The 16,741-nt window shown below is 33.1% G+C and overlaps 1 protein-coding gene across 1 annotated transcript in view; it reads left to right on the top strand.

Annotated features, from left to right (window-relative positions):
- LOC118198014 (uncharacterized) overlaps nt 1-16,741 on the top strand; it is a 34,247-nt gene that overhangs the window by 5,996 nt on the left and 11,510 nt on the right. Inside the window, exons 2-4 of the mRNA XM_035369601.2 lie at nt 7,948-8,279; nt 8,915-9,228; nt 16,122-16,270. Coding sequence (XP_035225492.1) covers nt 7,950-8,279; nt 8,915-9,228; nt 16,122-16,270 — 793 coding nt within the window. The 5' untranslated portion in view covers nt 7,948-7,949. The remainder of the gene's footprint in view (nt 1-7,947; nt 8,280-8,914; nt 9,229-16,121; nt 16,271-16,741) is intronic.

Here is a 16,741-nt window from a genome sequence, read left to right as displayed (position 1 = left end):
AGATTCAATTTTAAATTTAGTTCCAATTATTAATTTTAAATTACTAAATCATAACCTGTTAGCTTATTTTGAATCTACGAAATCAATGAAATGAGTTCTGAAAAATTTTAATTTTAAAAAATACAAAATTAAAAAATATCTTTTTGTAAAAAAGTATAAAAATAAGAGAAAAATAATTTTCTATTTTAAAAAATTATTATTATGCTTTACACTTTTCTAATATCAGAAATAATTTTCCTTGTAGAATGTTTTCAAGTCTTTTAACAAACTGCCAATGCACGGTATCGTTTAAACGTCCCACCTTTACCAAATATCTTCACGCTACTGTACTTCAAGATAACTTTTTGTTATTAAAGCAATAACGAATTTTTCCGTTGTATTATCGACCTTGATAAGAGTTACTTAAATTACTCCTTTTCGAAGCTGCCTTTAAGGCTTTTCCAGCTCAACAAAAGGTAAGCAGCTAACTTTCTTTACGCTGTCCGTATGTCTTTTTTGTATAAATGTTATTTTTAACTGAAGGTAGCTATTATTTAATTCATCAGAAACAAGTTTTAAAAAACTACTTAGTGTGACTTAAGTGATTTAGGTCTTTTAACTTGTATTAATTTGATATTTGAAGCGTTTATATTGCAGTATCCAAATATTTTGGACTACAAATAATTTTTACACTACAGTACCATTCATTTATAATCCGTATAATAATTGAAAATGAGCGAAAAAAGATTTTAAATTTATATTTCATTAAATCCTAAAGATATTACCAATCGGTGAAGCTCAGAATCTTTAAACTGTCTTTCGAATTTAATCAGTTTGTAATTCCTTACCTACTTGAGTGGCTTGAAAGAAACAAACTCACTTCCAATATTTTCCACCTTCACTTTATTTTTAGCAGTATATCTACCTAACTGATATAATTTAGAATAAATTTAAATTATTGTATACCCAGTGAACCGTTTTATGAACACTTGGCGTATGACTGTATACAAGGAAAGATGTTTCTAGCAGCATATATTACGCAGTCTGAGTAGAGAATTACATTGCATTTTTGAATGTCATATGATGTAAATAGCAAATTTGTGAAGCTATTAAAATACATTACCATTGGCAGAAGAATATTAACAAATGAAACTAAAATAAATAAGAGGGGAAGATTGGATATGTTATTACAGAATATTTTATCCACAATTCCAAAAGGAATACTATCAATGAACACTAATACAGTATGAAATACTGTAAGAAACTCTAACTGTTTATATTAGTTTACCTGTTTAGCTCGCTTTCTTGAATCTTTATTAATTTAATCATAATTCACTTCATTTGATTCATGGTTTGGAAAAAAAATATGAAAGGTTTCAGATTTTAAATTACTATCAAAGGGGAGTTTTTTAAACTTTTTGTGTGTTATTTTTATTTATTAAATATCATATTCTTTGCACTTAAACCATAAAATTCAGTTCAAGAGCAATGTCGCAAAATAATTTTAAAACGAACGTATCTTTAGAATTTGACACCCAGTTCCGCGCCGCTAGAGATAAAAAGTTTCCCCCCCCTTTGAGTGTTGCCATTGCTCTCTTTTAAATCGTTGATTTTGTTACTCAAAAATTCGTTAAAGGTTTTCAAAATATGAAATCGATAATGAAACAAAATCCAAATTTAAAATTTGGTCTTCCACATGCCTATATTCGTAGGATTACGTCATTCACAATTCGATGGTTCTATTTACCGTTGTTTTATCACAATGCGAGAAATATACATACATTATTTATGCATATTTTTCAGTATTTAATTTCTTCAAATGTAATGCAGGACTGTAACATTTGGTGGCAACAGTTTGAAAAGTGATTCGGCGTTTATAGTGATTCAACGCAAAATCTCAAAACGAAAACAATAGTCCTTCAGGGACAAAGCCCCTTTGGACTAATAAAATCTGAAGGTTTTTCAGATTTTATATTCTTCTTTTTCTATTTTATATTCCAAATGCTTCAAAAAATTATAAATAACCATTTATATCTAATTATTAAAAATCAAAACACATATAATTTGCAGTTCATCAGTATGACGAATTTCTATTAACATTTGTACCATTGCTTTAACGTCAAAAGGTGTCTACAGCGAATAATCCTTTCGCTTCTTTCTTATCCCATCCCGCTGCTGGTATAAAGTAAAACCCGAAAGTTAAATACGAAACTTTTGTGAAAAATGTTGTTAAGGGAGTTAAGTTCATCAGCTGTCATTCAAAGATTCATGTGAGGATCTTTTAGCAACCATTTTCAAATTTTTCCTTGCTCTTATCAAGTCGAGACTAGAAAGAACGACAACGCCTGGGTTAAAAGCCATTTTTCCACAAGCCATGGATCATAACCCTGGGGAAGACTGCTAAAGAAAAAATAGTCGAATTTTTCTATTTTACTAAAATTAACTAATTCCCTCCGTTCGATGATGACGACACACGTTACGATCGTAAATGAGGAGACTGTCGCTACGACTTTGAAATGCCTATATTTAAGTAACAGACTATACATCAAAGCAAAACTAAGAGCTTGGAAAAGTCTATCCGTACGTGAACCAACCATATTGTACAAAAAACACCATGAAATTTCCCATAGTAACAAATGCTATATTTGTATTTTATTGTTTGGCGGGTTATTGGAATTTATTTTTTAAAATAGTGTTTTTTTATTACACACTACACAAAACGTTTTAAACGCCCTGGATAGATTATGTATATTTTCTCAATGAACATTTAATTGCAGTTCTGTGATTGTTGAAACATAATGGCAATTACTTATATGCAAGAAAATTATTTCTATTTGCTTTGAGTTTGAACTTCTTTGTTAGCATAAACTAGCATCAAACTCTTAACAGACTTAGAGCGAATTATCGCTGTGTCTGAAGTTAATGGCAGTGACCTGAAAAAGTTAAAATAACCTTTCTGTTAAATCAGAAGTTGAACAAAATGTGCACGTCTCATGCTTGCAAAATCAGACACCACTTGTGGCAATGCAGCTCAAAGCAACAGCAAATGCAAGAGTTAAACTAAGCCTAGTAGTCAAAAACTACACAGTTCATCTCAAACTCTAAGTTGACTCATAAATTCTCGCTGGGATAATAATTAAATGTCGGCAGGAATAATGCAAAGCCTAAGAATTACAGTATTATTGGAGATGATAAAAATCTAGTACCTTGGCCTCGAGAGGCTGAAATACACTCTGGCTTACAATCCGAAAACCTCATCTTAAATACTCTCTAACTTATTTACCTTTCTGATGAGGAAACGGAAAAGGATAAATTATAGTAAACGTCTTCATTATAAAAACTGGTTAAGTAAAATAATCCCTACAGTGTAAAGATTTATATGTTAAAAAACTAATCATTTTCTGTAATAATTACCAAGTAAAAAAATAACAAATCTAAAAAAATTGCTAATAAAAGTTTTACCACATCCAATCAGAAGCATCTTTTTTTAGTGCACTTTTAGTGAAAACAAAAATCAATAATTCTTTGTTTCAAACTTTATTTGTACGGTATCTAGGAAAATCCTATTTGGAAATTTTTCTTGTCAAAGTAAAGATAAATAATTTTTATATTGCTTTAAGTTTCGCCGTGTACTTTTAGTGTAGTTTTGCTAGTTGCTAACAAATTCAATCCTTAAAAATTCTTCGAAACGGAAATCCGACAAAATTTGCAAAATTTATAAACTTAAAACTGCTATAGACTTTGAAATTATTAGAACAGTGGGGTTTTAAAGTCTAAGCATTTTTATGGAGTTCTTGAAACATTTATGAAAAAACAAAAAACCTTGCATACAAGTAGTTTTAGTACTTGTTTTTGTACCAGAAAGCGGTTTAAGAATGGATTATTTGATTTTGATAAAGCCCACTAAGGCTCCCTGCCTGTGGAGAGGAATCTCCATGAAGGTCTTTCTAAATTGACAGCTGTTTACGTTACATAAGAGGAAACACATGAACAAACTCATAAACCTTGACCTTCCTATAGTTAAGAAGAGGACATTGAGCATACTTAATTGCTTTCGTGGCTTAGTATTTGAATAAATACTGCGAAGGATACGTTAGTTATAACAAACCGTTTTCATTTTAAAAGTCAAGTAAAATCCACCATTTATTGATGTTGGTTTTTCAGAATCATCCTGAGCATCCTTTCATTTCACGGAAGATAGGCTAGGATCTTTCTTTTTGAAGCATTCCGTAAGAGAAAGTGGCCTTTCGGGAATTTCCTCTTAAATTCTTCCTTATCATTTGATTTTCATTTAAAGAGTTCTAGACCGGCACTAGGTACTAAAAAGAAAACCGTACTAAAAAGAAATCTACTACGAGCTTCGGGTTCAATAAATTCGCAATTTTTTTAACGATTTCGTTTTCCCTAAAACGAAACGAGTTAGAAGAATTTTTGCACAGAGTTTTAGAGCACTTCTATTTAGTATCAAAATATGTGCTTTTGCACACTACTTCTACTCAGATAATAAAAATTAAGATAAACGGAAAGGAAAAGTATGTCGTTAGTATTTCAGAAAGACTGAAATTTTCACGACATCTACTGTAGATGTTAAAAGTCGCTGCTTGTTGCAATGCATATTTACGAAAATGCGAATACGAATACGAATACGAATATACGAAAACATTTTGCTCAATGAAAATATGTTATCAAAGGTCATCCAAGCTTTGCTAATACGATTTTAACCGTCTTTCCCTAATTGTTGCTGAAATTAATAAAATATTCATTTTGAGCGGAAATGCATGCGATTCAAAATTATGGAGTCGTCTTCCTAAAATCTTATTCTTTAACGTTATTTCAATGGGAATCAAGGAAATAACCTTTTTGTTTTTACTCACCGTCATAATAGCACGCACATGCGGGTAACAACTGCAGAGAAATTTTCATCGATACAGAAAAACTATGCAGAGAATTAAGATACCTGCTTGCAGACGAAATTCCGTCACAAAAATTAGATTCAGATTCAAAATTCATAAAAAAGGCGACCGTGTGTCACATACAGAATGGGATCTATATAAAAACTGATGTTTCTGAATTATTTAACATAAAGGTTCTATATAGTCTAATGATGAGCATTTTGCCCTTTTTTGTTTTGTTTCTTTTTGAAGAAAGAGTAGTTTGATCTGTCCAAAAGAATGCTATCCATAAAAGTTTGGTTTATTTAATTATGGCAAAGCACACTAGGGCAATCTGCCTAAGGTGAGGGATGCTTCGTGGAGGACTTTATAAGAAAAACTGACTCGTATACACGTTTCATATGGGGAAAAGCATGAAAATGCCCATGCAGCCATCCCGTTCGCGGGATTCGAACCTCGGACCGAACTACCAGTGTTCAGCGACTTTGCCGCTCCGCCGCTGGTGGGCCTCTATCCGTAAAGGATAAATTTTCATTTAAGTTGTCATTTAAAATTAAATTGTCAATTAAAATAAAAAAATGAAAATTTAAATTGTCATTTAAAATAAAAATACAAAACTGAAAGTGCTGTACTCATACAGGGTGATCAAGTTTACCAACTACATCTGATGATACTCAATATTTTCCATGCCCATGACTTTGGTAATAAATTTGTAAGCTTGATGCTCATGTTGACAGAGTTGTTATATTGTTATAAGAAATATGGTTAGGGCATATGTACTGAAATGAGCACGGGCGAATCCAGAACAAGACAAAGAATTTAAAGTTACAGTAGATTGGTGCAATCGTTTCATGAACAGAGCAAATCTGGTAATACGACAGAAAACAAAAATTGCCCAGAATTTACCACAAGATCTTGAACATAAAGTCTCGCATTTTCGCAAGTTTTTTACTCGTATGAGGGAAATGAACAACGTTCCATTACCTAATTACCTAATTTTTACCTAATATTGGAAATATGGATGAAACACCGATGAACTTCGACTTGATAAACAACAGGATTATGGAAACAAAAGGCGTTCCAACTGTTCAAACAGAAGTACAGGCCACGACAAGACCAAATTTACAGTATTACCAAGCATGACAGATGGAACAAACTTTAAAACGCATGATAATTTTAAGGGGAAAAACTATTTCTGCAATCAAATTCTCTTTAGGCATTTTCGTACATTTTCATGAAAAGAGGTGGATGGATGAGAATGGTGTAAATTTGAGAGATGGAAAATGCGTGGCATTAGGCGCCCACATGCGCTACGAATTAACGAATTTTGCTAGTGTGAAATATGTTTTGCAGTCACGTAACTGATAACGCTAAAAATCGCTTAGGAGGAAACAATACTAAGATTGCTGTTATACCTGGTGGTGTAACTTCGATGCTACAACCTTTAGATGTTTCTCTGAATAAACCACTTAAAGATCATATGCATAGAAAATGGAATAACTGGATGATTAGTGGCAAAAAATCGTATACGAAAGGTGGAGCTGTATGGACTGCATTACTTGATGTGCTGAGAGATTTCGTGATCACATCATAGGAAAAAGTGAAAGTGGAAACAATGACCAATCATTCAAGGATTTCTAATGTTGTATGGGACACTGAGGACGATTTGTTATGAGATATTGACGACGAAGGGGGAATAGATTTGCTACATACATAATGGGATCCATATTTATCCTATATGTCAACCCCGGATTTGGGAGCTCCTTTTTTATGATTCAAATGTCGTCTTATCTTCCCAAATATAAGGTATATATATTGCGTTCCTATTATCAGATAACTTTTCTGTTGCTCTGGGGGGATTCAGTCAATAATTGTAAATGCATGAGTGGAACTCTGTAAGGTATCTTTCCTCTCTTTACCTCGTGCCTTCGTGGTGTGACTGGAAGCAAATCGGTTGGCAATTTGGAGGTCCAGAGGTTGAGCCCTGGGGAAAAGAAAGGAAATTACTGATTTTAAATTTAAAAAAAAATAATGACTTTACATTGAAGTCCAAACTAAAATGTGGTGGACGATAATACGTAACCACCAGTATTTTATCGACTGGGTCTCGCTTCTCAAGCGCCTATGAGGGAGAATGCAAATTATTTTCTTCTGCTTACCACATGCATTCGTAACGTAACTGAAAGCACTTTTTGAACGGCTGGAGTTTTAATCATGACGAAGGCGCTGCACATTTTAGTGTTTTATATTGTTAAAATGATACATAACATTTCTAAAAATGAAGTAATTCGGATTTTTTTAATTGATTGAGGGGTACGAAACATAGAATAAATACCAATCTTAGAATTCTTGTATTAACTACAAAATGTTATACAAGAGAGGCTGATTTTTGTTACATGAAATATTTATATTAGCAGGAATTGCATTAATTAATTTATATTTAAATAAGTATTTCCAGGGCTGGTATTTTCCTTGTATTATTTTTTTAATAATACAAGCTGCTTATTTTTTTGGTCCCCTTCTAACTATGAGCCTGCAAGAAGCACTTCACTTACTTTTGTGTTTTCCTTGCCGTATTTATTACAAACAACAATCACAAACAATTGGGTTTTGTTTTTAATGCAGATGATAGCGTACGCAACGAAAAGAGTGAGAAATTTTGCTATCGACCCGCTGTAGAGTATGAGAACCTATTTTATTTATGTATAAATAGTAAAAAGGGACATTTGTTGCAAAATGTGGTTTTAGAGATGGAGATAAAATTATTTTCGAATGATTAACTTTATACTATATTTATCAACATACATAAGGAGTTTATAATATAGAAGTAAAACTAAACAAAGACTAGCAATCACTGTTTAGTCTGTTTTTGTTACATAACGATGATGAATAGGGTTTTTAACAAGCAAATTTACAAAATATATGGAATGAGAAGTATTATTTATAGTCATTTGGAAAAAAATCTGTTATTTATGTTGAACGCACGTTTTCTGCAGTTTGGAAGCAATAACATCTTTTTGAGGTGTTGTGTTAAAAAGTGTTTTGTTTTTCACTTAAATATATTTTATTTCAACAGAGATGAAAGTCAACACAGCTTTCTTCATATCCATCAACCTGATTACAGCTGCTCTCGAAGTAATAAAGGCTTCGCCTGACAACAGTAATTGTACATTCACCAACGATGTTATTATTTGTAATAGCATCACGAGTTGGGCAGAGGACATGAAAACCATTTTTAAAGGAATAACAGACAACAGTTTCAAGGTGCTTAAACTGCTGGCGTTAAACCTGTCAAGCTTCGACATAAGCCCCTTCGGTGGCCTTCCAGTGAGTAGTTTAGAAATCGAAAACTGCAAACTTGATCAACTGACAGATGGAGGGCAGTCAGGGATTAAAAGCAACCTACGTGTAAGTAATGTTTAATCGCTTTGTACTTCTCAACAGTTCATAAAAGTCTTCCTTTTATAAGTAATAAATTTTGGGCTCTTTCAACACGATTTTAATATGTTATTGATCGTGTGATTTAGGTGGAAGCTAATAGAGGCAGGCTGAGCTTTACCCAAGTAAAGTATGAATAAATATGAACATTTCTGGCACAAAGTGTTTGCATCTGAAGAAGCTATTTCATTCTGTTAAAGTTTAAAAAATGGACTAACAGGGGTTTGTGAGGGAAAAATTATACTTGAAATTATAAACTAGTCTTCTTGCTGTTATAAGGTTTTTGATGTGAGAAACACGTAAGCGGATTTCTTCCAAATATTTTGGGGTGCTACGTTGCGCTGCCAAACATTTGCTCGAATCCGTTCTCTGGGCAAATGTAGTCACTGCATCTACAACACACTGTTCACTAAACATCCATCGGTTAGCAATCCCCAGAGCATTGCTCAAAAACTGCGTAAGAACATTATAAAAAAGAAATTGAGTCATATTTTATGACGTTAAGCAAACTCAAAATCATTAGAGTACCAAAACCCATCCGTATTGTTTTTAATTTTCTTATTTGTTCTGCATTCATATATTATAACTTCATTTTTCCTTATTAGGAGCTCAAAATAGAATCCAGCATCAACGCTGCGGAAGTAGGATTCAGACTGGAATTGGACAGTCTGCTTCATTTAAAGAAGTTGAATCTGACCAGCAACGTAATACCATATCTTAATAGAACCTGGTTCCAGAATGCTCTCATTTCACTTCAATATCTGTTCTTGGAGAGAAATGGCATAGAAATGCTTGAAGAGAGAGTTTTTGAAAGCTTCAACGAACTGAGATCGATAAGTCTACAAGAAAATGCCATCAAACACCTTAAGCGTGATATGCTTCCAAACCCAGGATTTAATTTGAAGACACTAGCTTTCGGGTAAGTTTTATTATACAGAACTACAGACGGGCACAGTGTGTCTACACATTTTTAGGTTTGAACTGCCTTTACTAACATCAGTTTAAAACATTGCCTGCTTATGGATTAAAATTTAAGTGAAATGTTTTGTTTGATTTTATGCAGCTTATGTGTTAAAAAATACTTTTATGCGCAAACAATGAAACTCAAATCATGCAGCCAGCCCATTCGTACTTGGATCGGATTCCAATTATTCGTCTGTCTCAACCCCTCAGCCACTTGTGGAGTCCCGTTAATTGAGGAAATAACTTTATTTATTCGAATTCCTACCACCTACCAGCAGCTGAGCGGTAAAACCGCTGAGCGCTGATAATTCGACCAGGTTCAGAGCCCGGCAATACGGCAGTTATGTCGTCGGTAGGGCAGCTGATTAACTGGGTAACAGCGTGTTAAACCATAAAAGCTTTGCTAACGAATTTATGTATTTTTAAATGGCCTGGTTTTGTGTCGCCTGCGATTATAATTGATAGATAGTAAGAAGCTTACAAGGTCAGAGTCATTTAATAAGTGGCAATGCAACGATGGGAAATATTATTTACAATATGCAAATGAAAACAGAAGAGAATATACAGACATACAGACATACATGCAAAGGCAATACTGGCAGTACGGTAAAAATTGCAATGTAGGAGGATTAATCCAGGGTATTAGAAATTCTCAGTGCTGTACTGATGCATTCCTGTACACATTTATGCGCGTACTAATTTCTAGAAGATTTATTATTTTCCTATTCCGTATTACATGTAGCAGCTTTGCATAGATAGAAGTCATTTGTCAATTGTCTGAGCAGTTAAATACATAACATTCAGGATCACCAAATACTCAACTTACGGACAAGGCCATTTTGTCACAAGCCAAAGTGGTTCAAATATAGAGGTCATGCCCTGTCAAGTACGCAAAGTATGGACTTTTAGGAAGAAATTGTGTCGTATTGAAGTCTCAGTAATGCTGTTGTCTTTTTAGGAGTTCATGTTTTAGCTCAGGTTTAAGTGCGGCCCTAGATTTAGCACATTTTGTATGCTTAAGTTCAATGGCTGCATGTTTACTTGTAGTATCGAGTGTTTCATCCGCTGTTATTCCAATGTAGGCAGGAACCCACTGGAGATTGAGCCTCAGTTTTGTTGACATAACAATGAGAAATTTCTTCATATTTCTGACTACGAATTTTGTATCGCCACCATAAATGGCCTACACACTACAAGCAAAATCTGAATACATGCTTTTAGGCTGATTATTTGGTGGGATATAACTTTCTGTTTCTAAAGTGTGGTCTTCAAAAACAACCAGTTCAGCCTAAAAGACTGAGCAAGGCGGTCTTAATTTTCTTGCTCAGGCTTTTCTTGCTTGCTTTTCTTTGTCAGCTGCTTATTTCTCTTTAAAATCGTATGGTAGAGATAACCACTGTCTTATAGTGAAGAATAAATCGCCGTGGTTTCCAACACCGCCGGCAGGTTACAAACAGCAGTTTTATTACATGAATGGGTGGCAAGGTAGCTCTGTAATGCAGGATTCATAATCCATATGAATGTTTATTTTGCTCCAGATAGTGACGTTTGTTTTCAGTCTGAGTGACGAAATATTGTGCTTTCATGTTACACCATAGAGTGTTAGGAACATAGTCCTGCCAGAACACTGAAAACCATTGAAGACGATATTCGATACTCCCGACCAAAGTTTAGATAAAATGCTCTCTGGACTGAGTTTCGAAATTCTGCGGCTTATATTATAAGGTATTTCTAACGCCTTCTTAGGGTTAGTCTTCGTGGTGTGGTGGACTGCACGCTGAGCGCATATGCCAGAGGTCCGTGGTTCGATTCTCGGAGAGGGCATTGCTCATTTTTCAAGTCTCCTACTTTAAAAAAATGCCTAATGTCTCTACAATATATATAAATAACTAATATCAGGGCTCCGTTTAACATTATGCGCACAGCAGTAAGTACATAGGATTTTAATCATCCAGGAGGATACCACTCCTGGACTGAACTTAGGTTTGTAGTTCTGAGCATCGAGTTCGATACTCCCTTTATGCGGGGAACCAAGGGAAAATATTAATAGACAGCACGAGATATTTCATTTGATGTACAATATGGATGTTTTTACCATGAAGACTTTATCATAGTGTACATATGACGATGTTTGTGATGACAGAATTACATTCCTTTTGTTTTGGCAAGGAGGATACCTAACTTCTGGTCATTAGCTCAACAAGCTATCCTATTCAAGGAGTTTTGAAGCGAGTTCCGCATACGTTTTATTGCTCTTTTTGGTAACTAGTAATTAATAGTTCAGATAAGCCAATATTTCTCTGTTAGCCTCGTCATCTAACGGAAGCAGAGCTACGACCGCTATCAAATTTCACAAGAGTGGATATAGACATGAATCTTGAGGACAGTCTTTGTTAGAACATTGTACATGGACACTTTCGTCCGCTGTGGCCTGGACATAGTAATTATTCAGATAATTAAGGGCCATATCAACACATACCTTGGGATATTTTATACATTAAGCGTCTGAGTGTATCAGACCATTACAACAAATCAAAGACGCTTACAACATCAGTCGAGATAACTAGTAGGGTACGAAGCCTTTCCTGTTAGAGCTCACTATTATGTTACGTACATGAGAAAAGGGAAACTTTCTGACTTATTTGCTATGAAACCACATTGTCTCTCAGCAACGATGTGATGTTTAAATCTTTATTATATCTTTACATCAAGTATTTTTTTCAAGGCTTAAAGAAAACAATGGACTGCTTTGTTACCCTTTAGAAAAAGAGTAATTTCAGCTGACCTATAACCTACAATAAAATGTCGATGTCGCCAGCAGGCTTCACATGAGCATCGCAGCCTAGTGGCGAAACGGAAATAAATCTCAGTAGTGTGTTATGTTCGAGTGAGTGTGCAACGCACTTAATCAGTAAAGAATAATACAAAATTAAATGGAATTAAATCTGCATTTGCACATTTGAACTCATATCGCAGCTTATTCTGAATCTATTTGGATTCAAAGATTGTGAAATATCTTATATTAACTAGCCAATTATTAAGATTTAAGTCTTTACTACAATTTCTCCTTTCCGTATTTCTAGTTTTGTGTGTATCTAAGCTGAGAGTTTTGAATCTTTAAATGAGAGAGAGCCTTTGGCAATCGCGTCTTGCTGCTAGTATCCACTGCCAGCTCTGCTTAAAAACACTATTCCGACAGCATTCTCGCTATCGTAGTGGTAAAATATCTGAGCCAGCTTAATTTTAGTCTATTTAATATTTCGTCTACGAAATTAAAGTTTAAGTTGAATCTGTTGTGTTAATTTAATTATACACAAATGGTGGCAGTTTAATTTTTAGAAGAATTTCTGTCTCTTCTATTACCTTAAGATTACATAGAAAGCTTATAAGGTATTTCTCCCGCCTTCTTCGCATGCCTTCGTGGTGTGGTGGTCTGCACGTTGGGCGCGTATTGCAGAGGTCCACGGTCCGATTCCCGGAGAAGGCGGTTGCACATTTTTCATTTTTCCTGCTTTCAAATTACCTAATGTCTCTAAAAGAATATTCTAAGCTTCTGCTGTATTTTAAGAATTGTTTAAGAAGTAATAATAATTTCTGTTTGTCTAGTAAAGTTTGCAGACTTAAAATAGCTCTAGAATAATCCTACTGACTAAGCAAAGAAAAACTGTGCTGCGCCGTCTCCCAATTTAATGTAAGAGAAATATAACTGTTAATATCCGGAGTGGACTCCGAACTGAGTCTTAATATCTGTTTCCAGGATCGAAATATTACTTTGATGATAACCTTTTGAGAACACTTCAGAAATTCAAAAAACATATCGAAGGAATGAAATGTATTCCAGTAACTAATTCTTCATATCCATCCAGAAATTCTGTGGACTTTAGGAGAAATTCATAACAGGATACTAACAAGGTAATAAGGAATATATGTAACGGAAGCCTTAATAGTGATAAAATTGCTTTCTTCAAAACTCGATTTGTTATGAATTCAGGTCTAGATATTTGCAAACGCACAATTATACATCAAATTACGTTTAGAACTTTATTTCACTGCTCACAGAAAAATGACCTATTAAATTCATGCATGGAGACAGAATATTTTTAAATACAAAACTGATGATTTACACGGAAAAATTATCTAAATTTTTGAATGATTTACACACACCGCATTAAGTATTTGCACAGAAATTGCAATTTTTTCGTTCAGTGAATTTTCTGCAACAAAATATGCGACTGAGCTGATTTCATTTCACTACATTTAAAAATTATTCTCTGCCGTATCTTTGCAACATTTTTAAAATTTCTTTTAGATTTCACACTGATTAATCCGAATGTGAAGAATTTGCTCTTACAGAGAGAGGGTGTTTATACACTTTCGTCTACACGATTAAAAATATATTTTTCTTTAAAGTATTGCTGAAAAATGAGCAATGGACAGAAGGCTATATTTTTGCACAGTCGGAAGAGAAATACTCTTATTCAATTATTAAAAAAATCTGATGTGTACACCACATGACTTCCTTGTACGGAATATTAAATTATACGCATTTTTCTTGCATTTCATTTAAACTTATTCGATTGAATTAAATCTGCTTCGCCGACAGCGCATAAACCACAATAGAATAAATGCTTTCTTTAAAATTCACTCTATTTGTTTACCATAGCGACACTCTGGCGCTAGGTTCACTTAACAGTATTATATTTCGTTAATATTATAACTCAGAATGCACAAAATTGATATCATTTAAAGAATTATCTAATTGTTGCCACATGTTCTATTCAAATACTGTAATAAACCTAGAACGATGTATAAAAGAAATTAAGCAAACAAAACAAAAAAGAAACAGTTTTCCCAGACGATTGAGTATTTTTCATTCAGTTAATTCACTCACTTCGCGACAAGGCAAAAATACATAAAAACTCAAAATATTTGTATTAAAAATTACGAAGTAAATCTTAAACACTTATTTCCTCGAAAAAATTCCAGAAAGGATTAAGCATGATTTAATTCGCAAGAATAAATGAAGGCGTTATCTTTGTTGTTGCGAAGCTACGTTTCTCTAGATTGGGAACAAATCCACTACTCTGCTGTTTCAAATGTAAAAAAGCAATGGCCGCCATGAAAAAAATTATTAGGCTTAGCGGTACTTGAACAACTTTAAAATTGTTGATAATTCTAAAAATATTGCATACAGATTTACTAAAGGCATAAGAACCTTAAGCGGAAGATAAGAACAACATAGTTCAATTATTTTTAAAGCAAAAAATGTACAATTTACAAACATATAAGAGTAAAGAAACTGAGATCACTAAGCTGGATAACAGAGCGGATATATATATATATATATATAAATATATTCATATACGTTTGGCGCGACCGATTGCAACCAAAATACGAGGTGCACATCTACATGTTATAGCAGTCCTATATACAAAATTTCAACTTTCTGAGGCTACTCATTTTTGAGTTATGCGAGATACGTACGTACTTACATACGTTCGTACAGACGCCACGAAATATTCTCTTCAGAATTAATTTTAAAGCAGTTTTATAATTTTTTTGGAGTCTTTTATTCTGTTCTTACGTACAGATATCATGCAAAAATATCGTTAAATTGCATTCGAAAGCGGTCAAAATGGATATTTTCGTTCAAATATGCTGCCTGAAACTTTTCGCGATTACAATACTTCCTTTTTACTTCGTACAAGGAAGTAAAAAGATGTGAAAAGCATGGTTTTTAATATTTCTACACATAAAATAACCGATATAATTTATATAAAAGGAAAGAAACGTCAAAAATTACATCTGACAGGGAAAGAGGAAAAAATGTATACCCAACAAAGGTACATACAGCTCTTATTAAATCTGAAGCCTCATCTAATGTTTTAAAGAAATTATCCAGCCTCCCCCCCCCTTAAGAGCTATTGCTAAATCGTTAAATATCTCTGTAGGAACTGTGAACAAAATTATAAAATCTGATTTAAAGCTAATCAAAACAAAAGAACTTGATGTTCATCGCCTAAAATTCCATAAAAGGGCTATCAGACTGATCATATTAGAAAATAAAATTCTAAAGTTTGCTTATATATAAAACTTTGCAAAATCGTTACAAAAATGGGTGAAAACCCTCTGTATTTATTTTATTTTGTTTGCGAGGTAATTGAATTTTTGTCTAACAGCGATTTAAAAGGATTCTTTTGGCACTGTCTGAAACCAAATACTTTTATTAGCGAGTTGTTGTTCATGAAAAAGTAAGGTAGTGAATTTTTTTTTCACATTTCATTTCTCTGTTTTTAACAAATTAAAGGTTTAAAAACAATGAATGCAGTTCATAATGATATTTATTTAAAACGTTTATCCTATTGATTTAAATAAAAATGTATTTAATTCAAAAAAAACTTAATTATTAATTTTTATGAACACTTACAGCTTTTGTTTATTTTTTATTTATTTTATAGCTTTTTTATCGCTATATGGTACATAATTGATATAAAATACTTTTCACATTCAATTTATTTTAATTTTTAAATAATATGTCTAACCGATATGAATTCAGATACTTGCAGTTTAATTAAATGGTATACCCAGCTGATAATTTTTATGAATATTTTCTATTTAATTATAATTAAAAAAAGATGTTCTTAATATATATTATGCAACTAATTCAAAATCAATTGTTATTATGGTGTAAGTTTTAAAAATTTGTTAATCATTATTTTTTAATTTTTAGAATTTTTAGTGATAAACTCTTCCTTGAGTTATAGACTTAGACTGAAGTTTTCAGACTGCAATAAATCTAACATTCTTGCGCAGTAGCAATTATATTTAATGCTGTTCGTTTTCTTGTAGGAAGAACAAGCTTAGCTCTCTACCATCTGAATTATTTTCTGGTATGTCATCCTTGACTTCCGTGGACTTCCGCAGCAACAGGATAAAAAACCTACAGGAAAGTGTATGGATGCCGATCTGGACACAGCTGCGAACTCTGGTCATTAGCAGTAAGGCAATCTGCATCTCTCTTACAGATATTTGCAATTTTTATGGAAGTAAACTTGTGTGTATTCTTTATACAGATTGCCCACAAAAGTTCTTACCCGGCCTTTATTTTTGCAACCGTTGGTTTAGACATATAGTTTCAGCTGCAAAAATGTTTTAAATGGAGCAATTATTCATGCTTTGGCATTGTTACTAAAAAGTTTTTCAGAAATTGCAAAATCTAACTTTTTATACATTCACTCAATCTGCGGTTCTTATGCTTATATTTAAGAAAATTTAATACACATTATTAAATTTAAAAAATGGCAAATTTGACTTTCATAGGACAAAAATAGACCCGTGCAATTTATAAATTTTCATGCTAATTAGCTATGTCATTAATATTCATATGAAGTTTATTGCTTTAAAATAAGACTCATAATCAAACAAAACACTCACTGAACTAAAATAGCCTAAATTTATGTAAATAAGCC

This window comes from Stegodyphus dumicola, chromosome 3 (assembly GCF_044657685.1).
Source record: "Stegodyphus dumicola isolate Sdum_Otavi_A_Nest chromosome 3, ASM4465768v1".
NCBI lineage: Eukaryota > Metazoa > Arthropoda > Arachnida > Araneae > Eresidae > Stegodyphus > Stegodyphus dumicola.
This window is presented reverse-complemented; position numbering and strand designations above follow the sequence as displayed.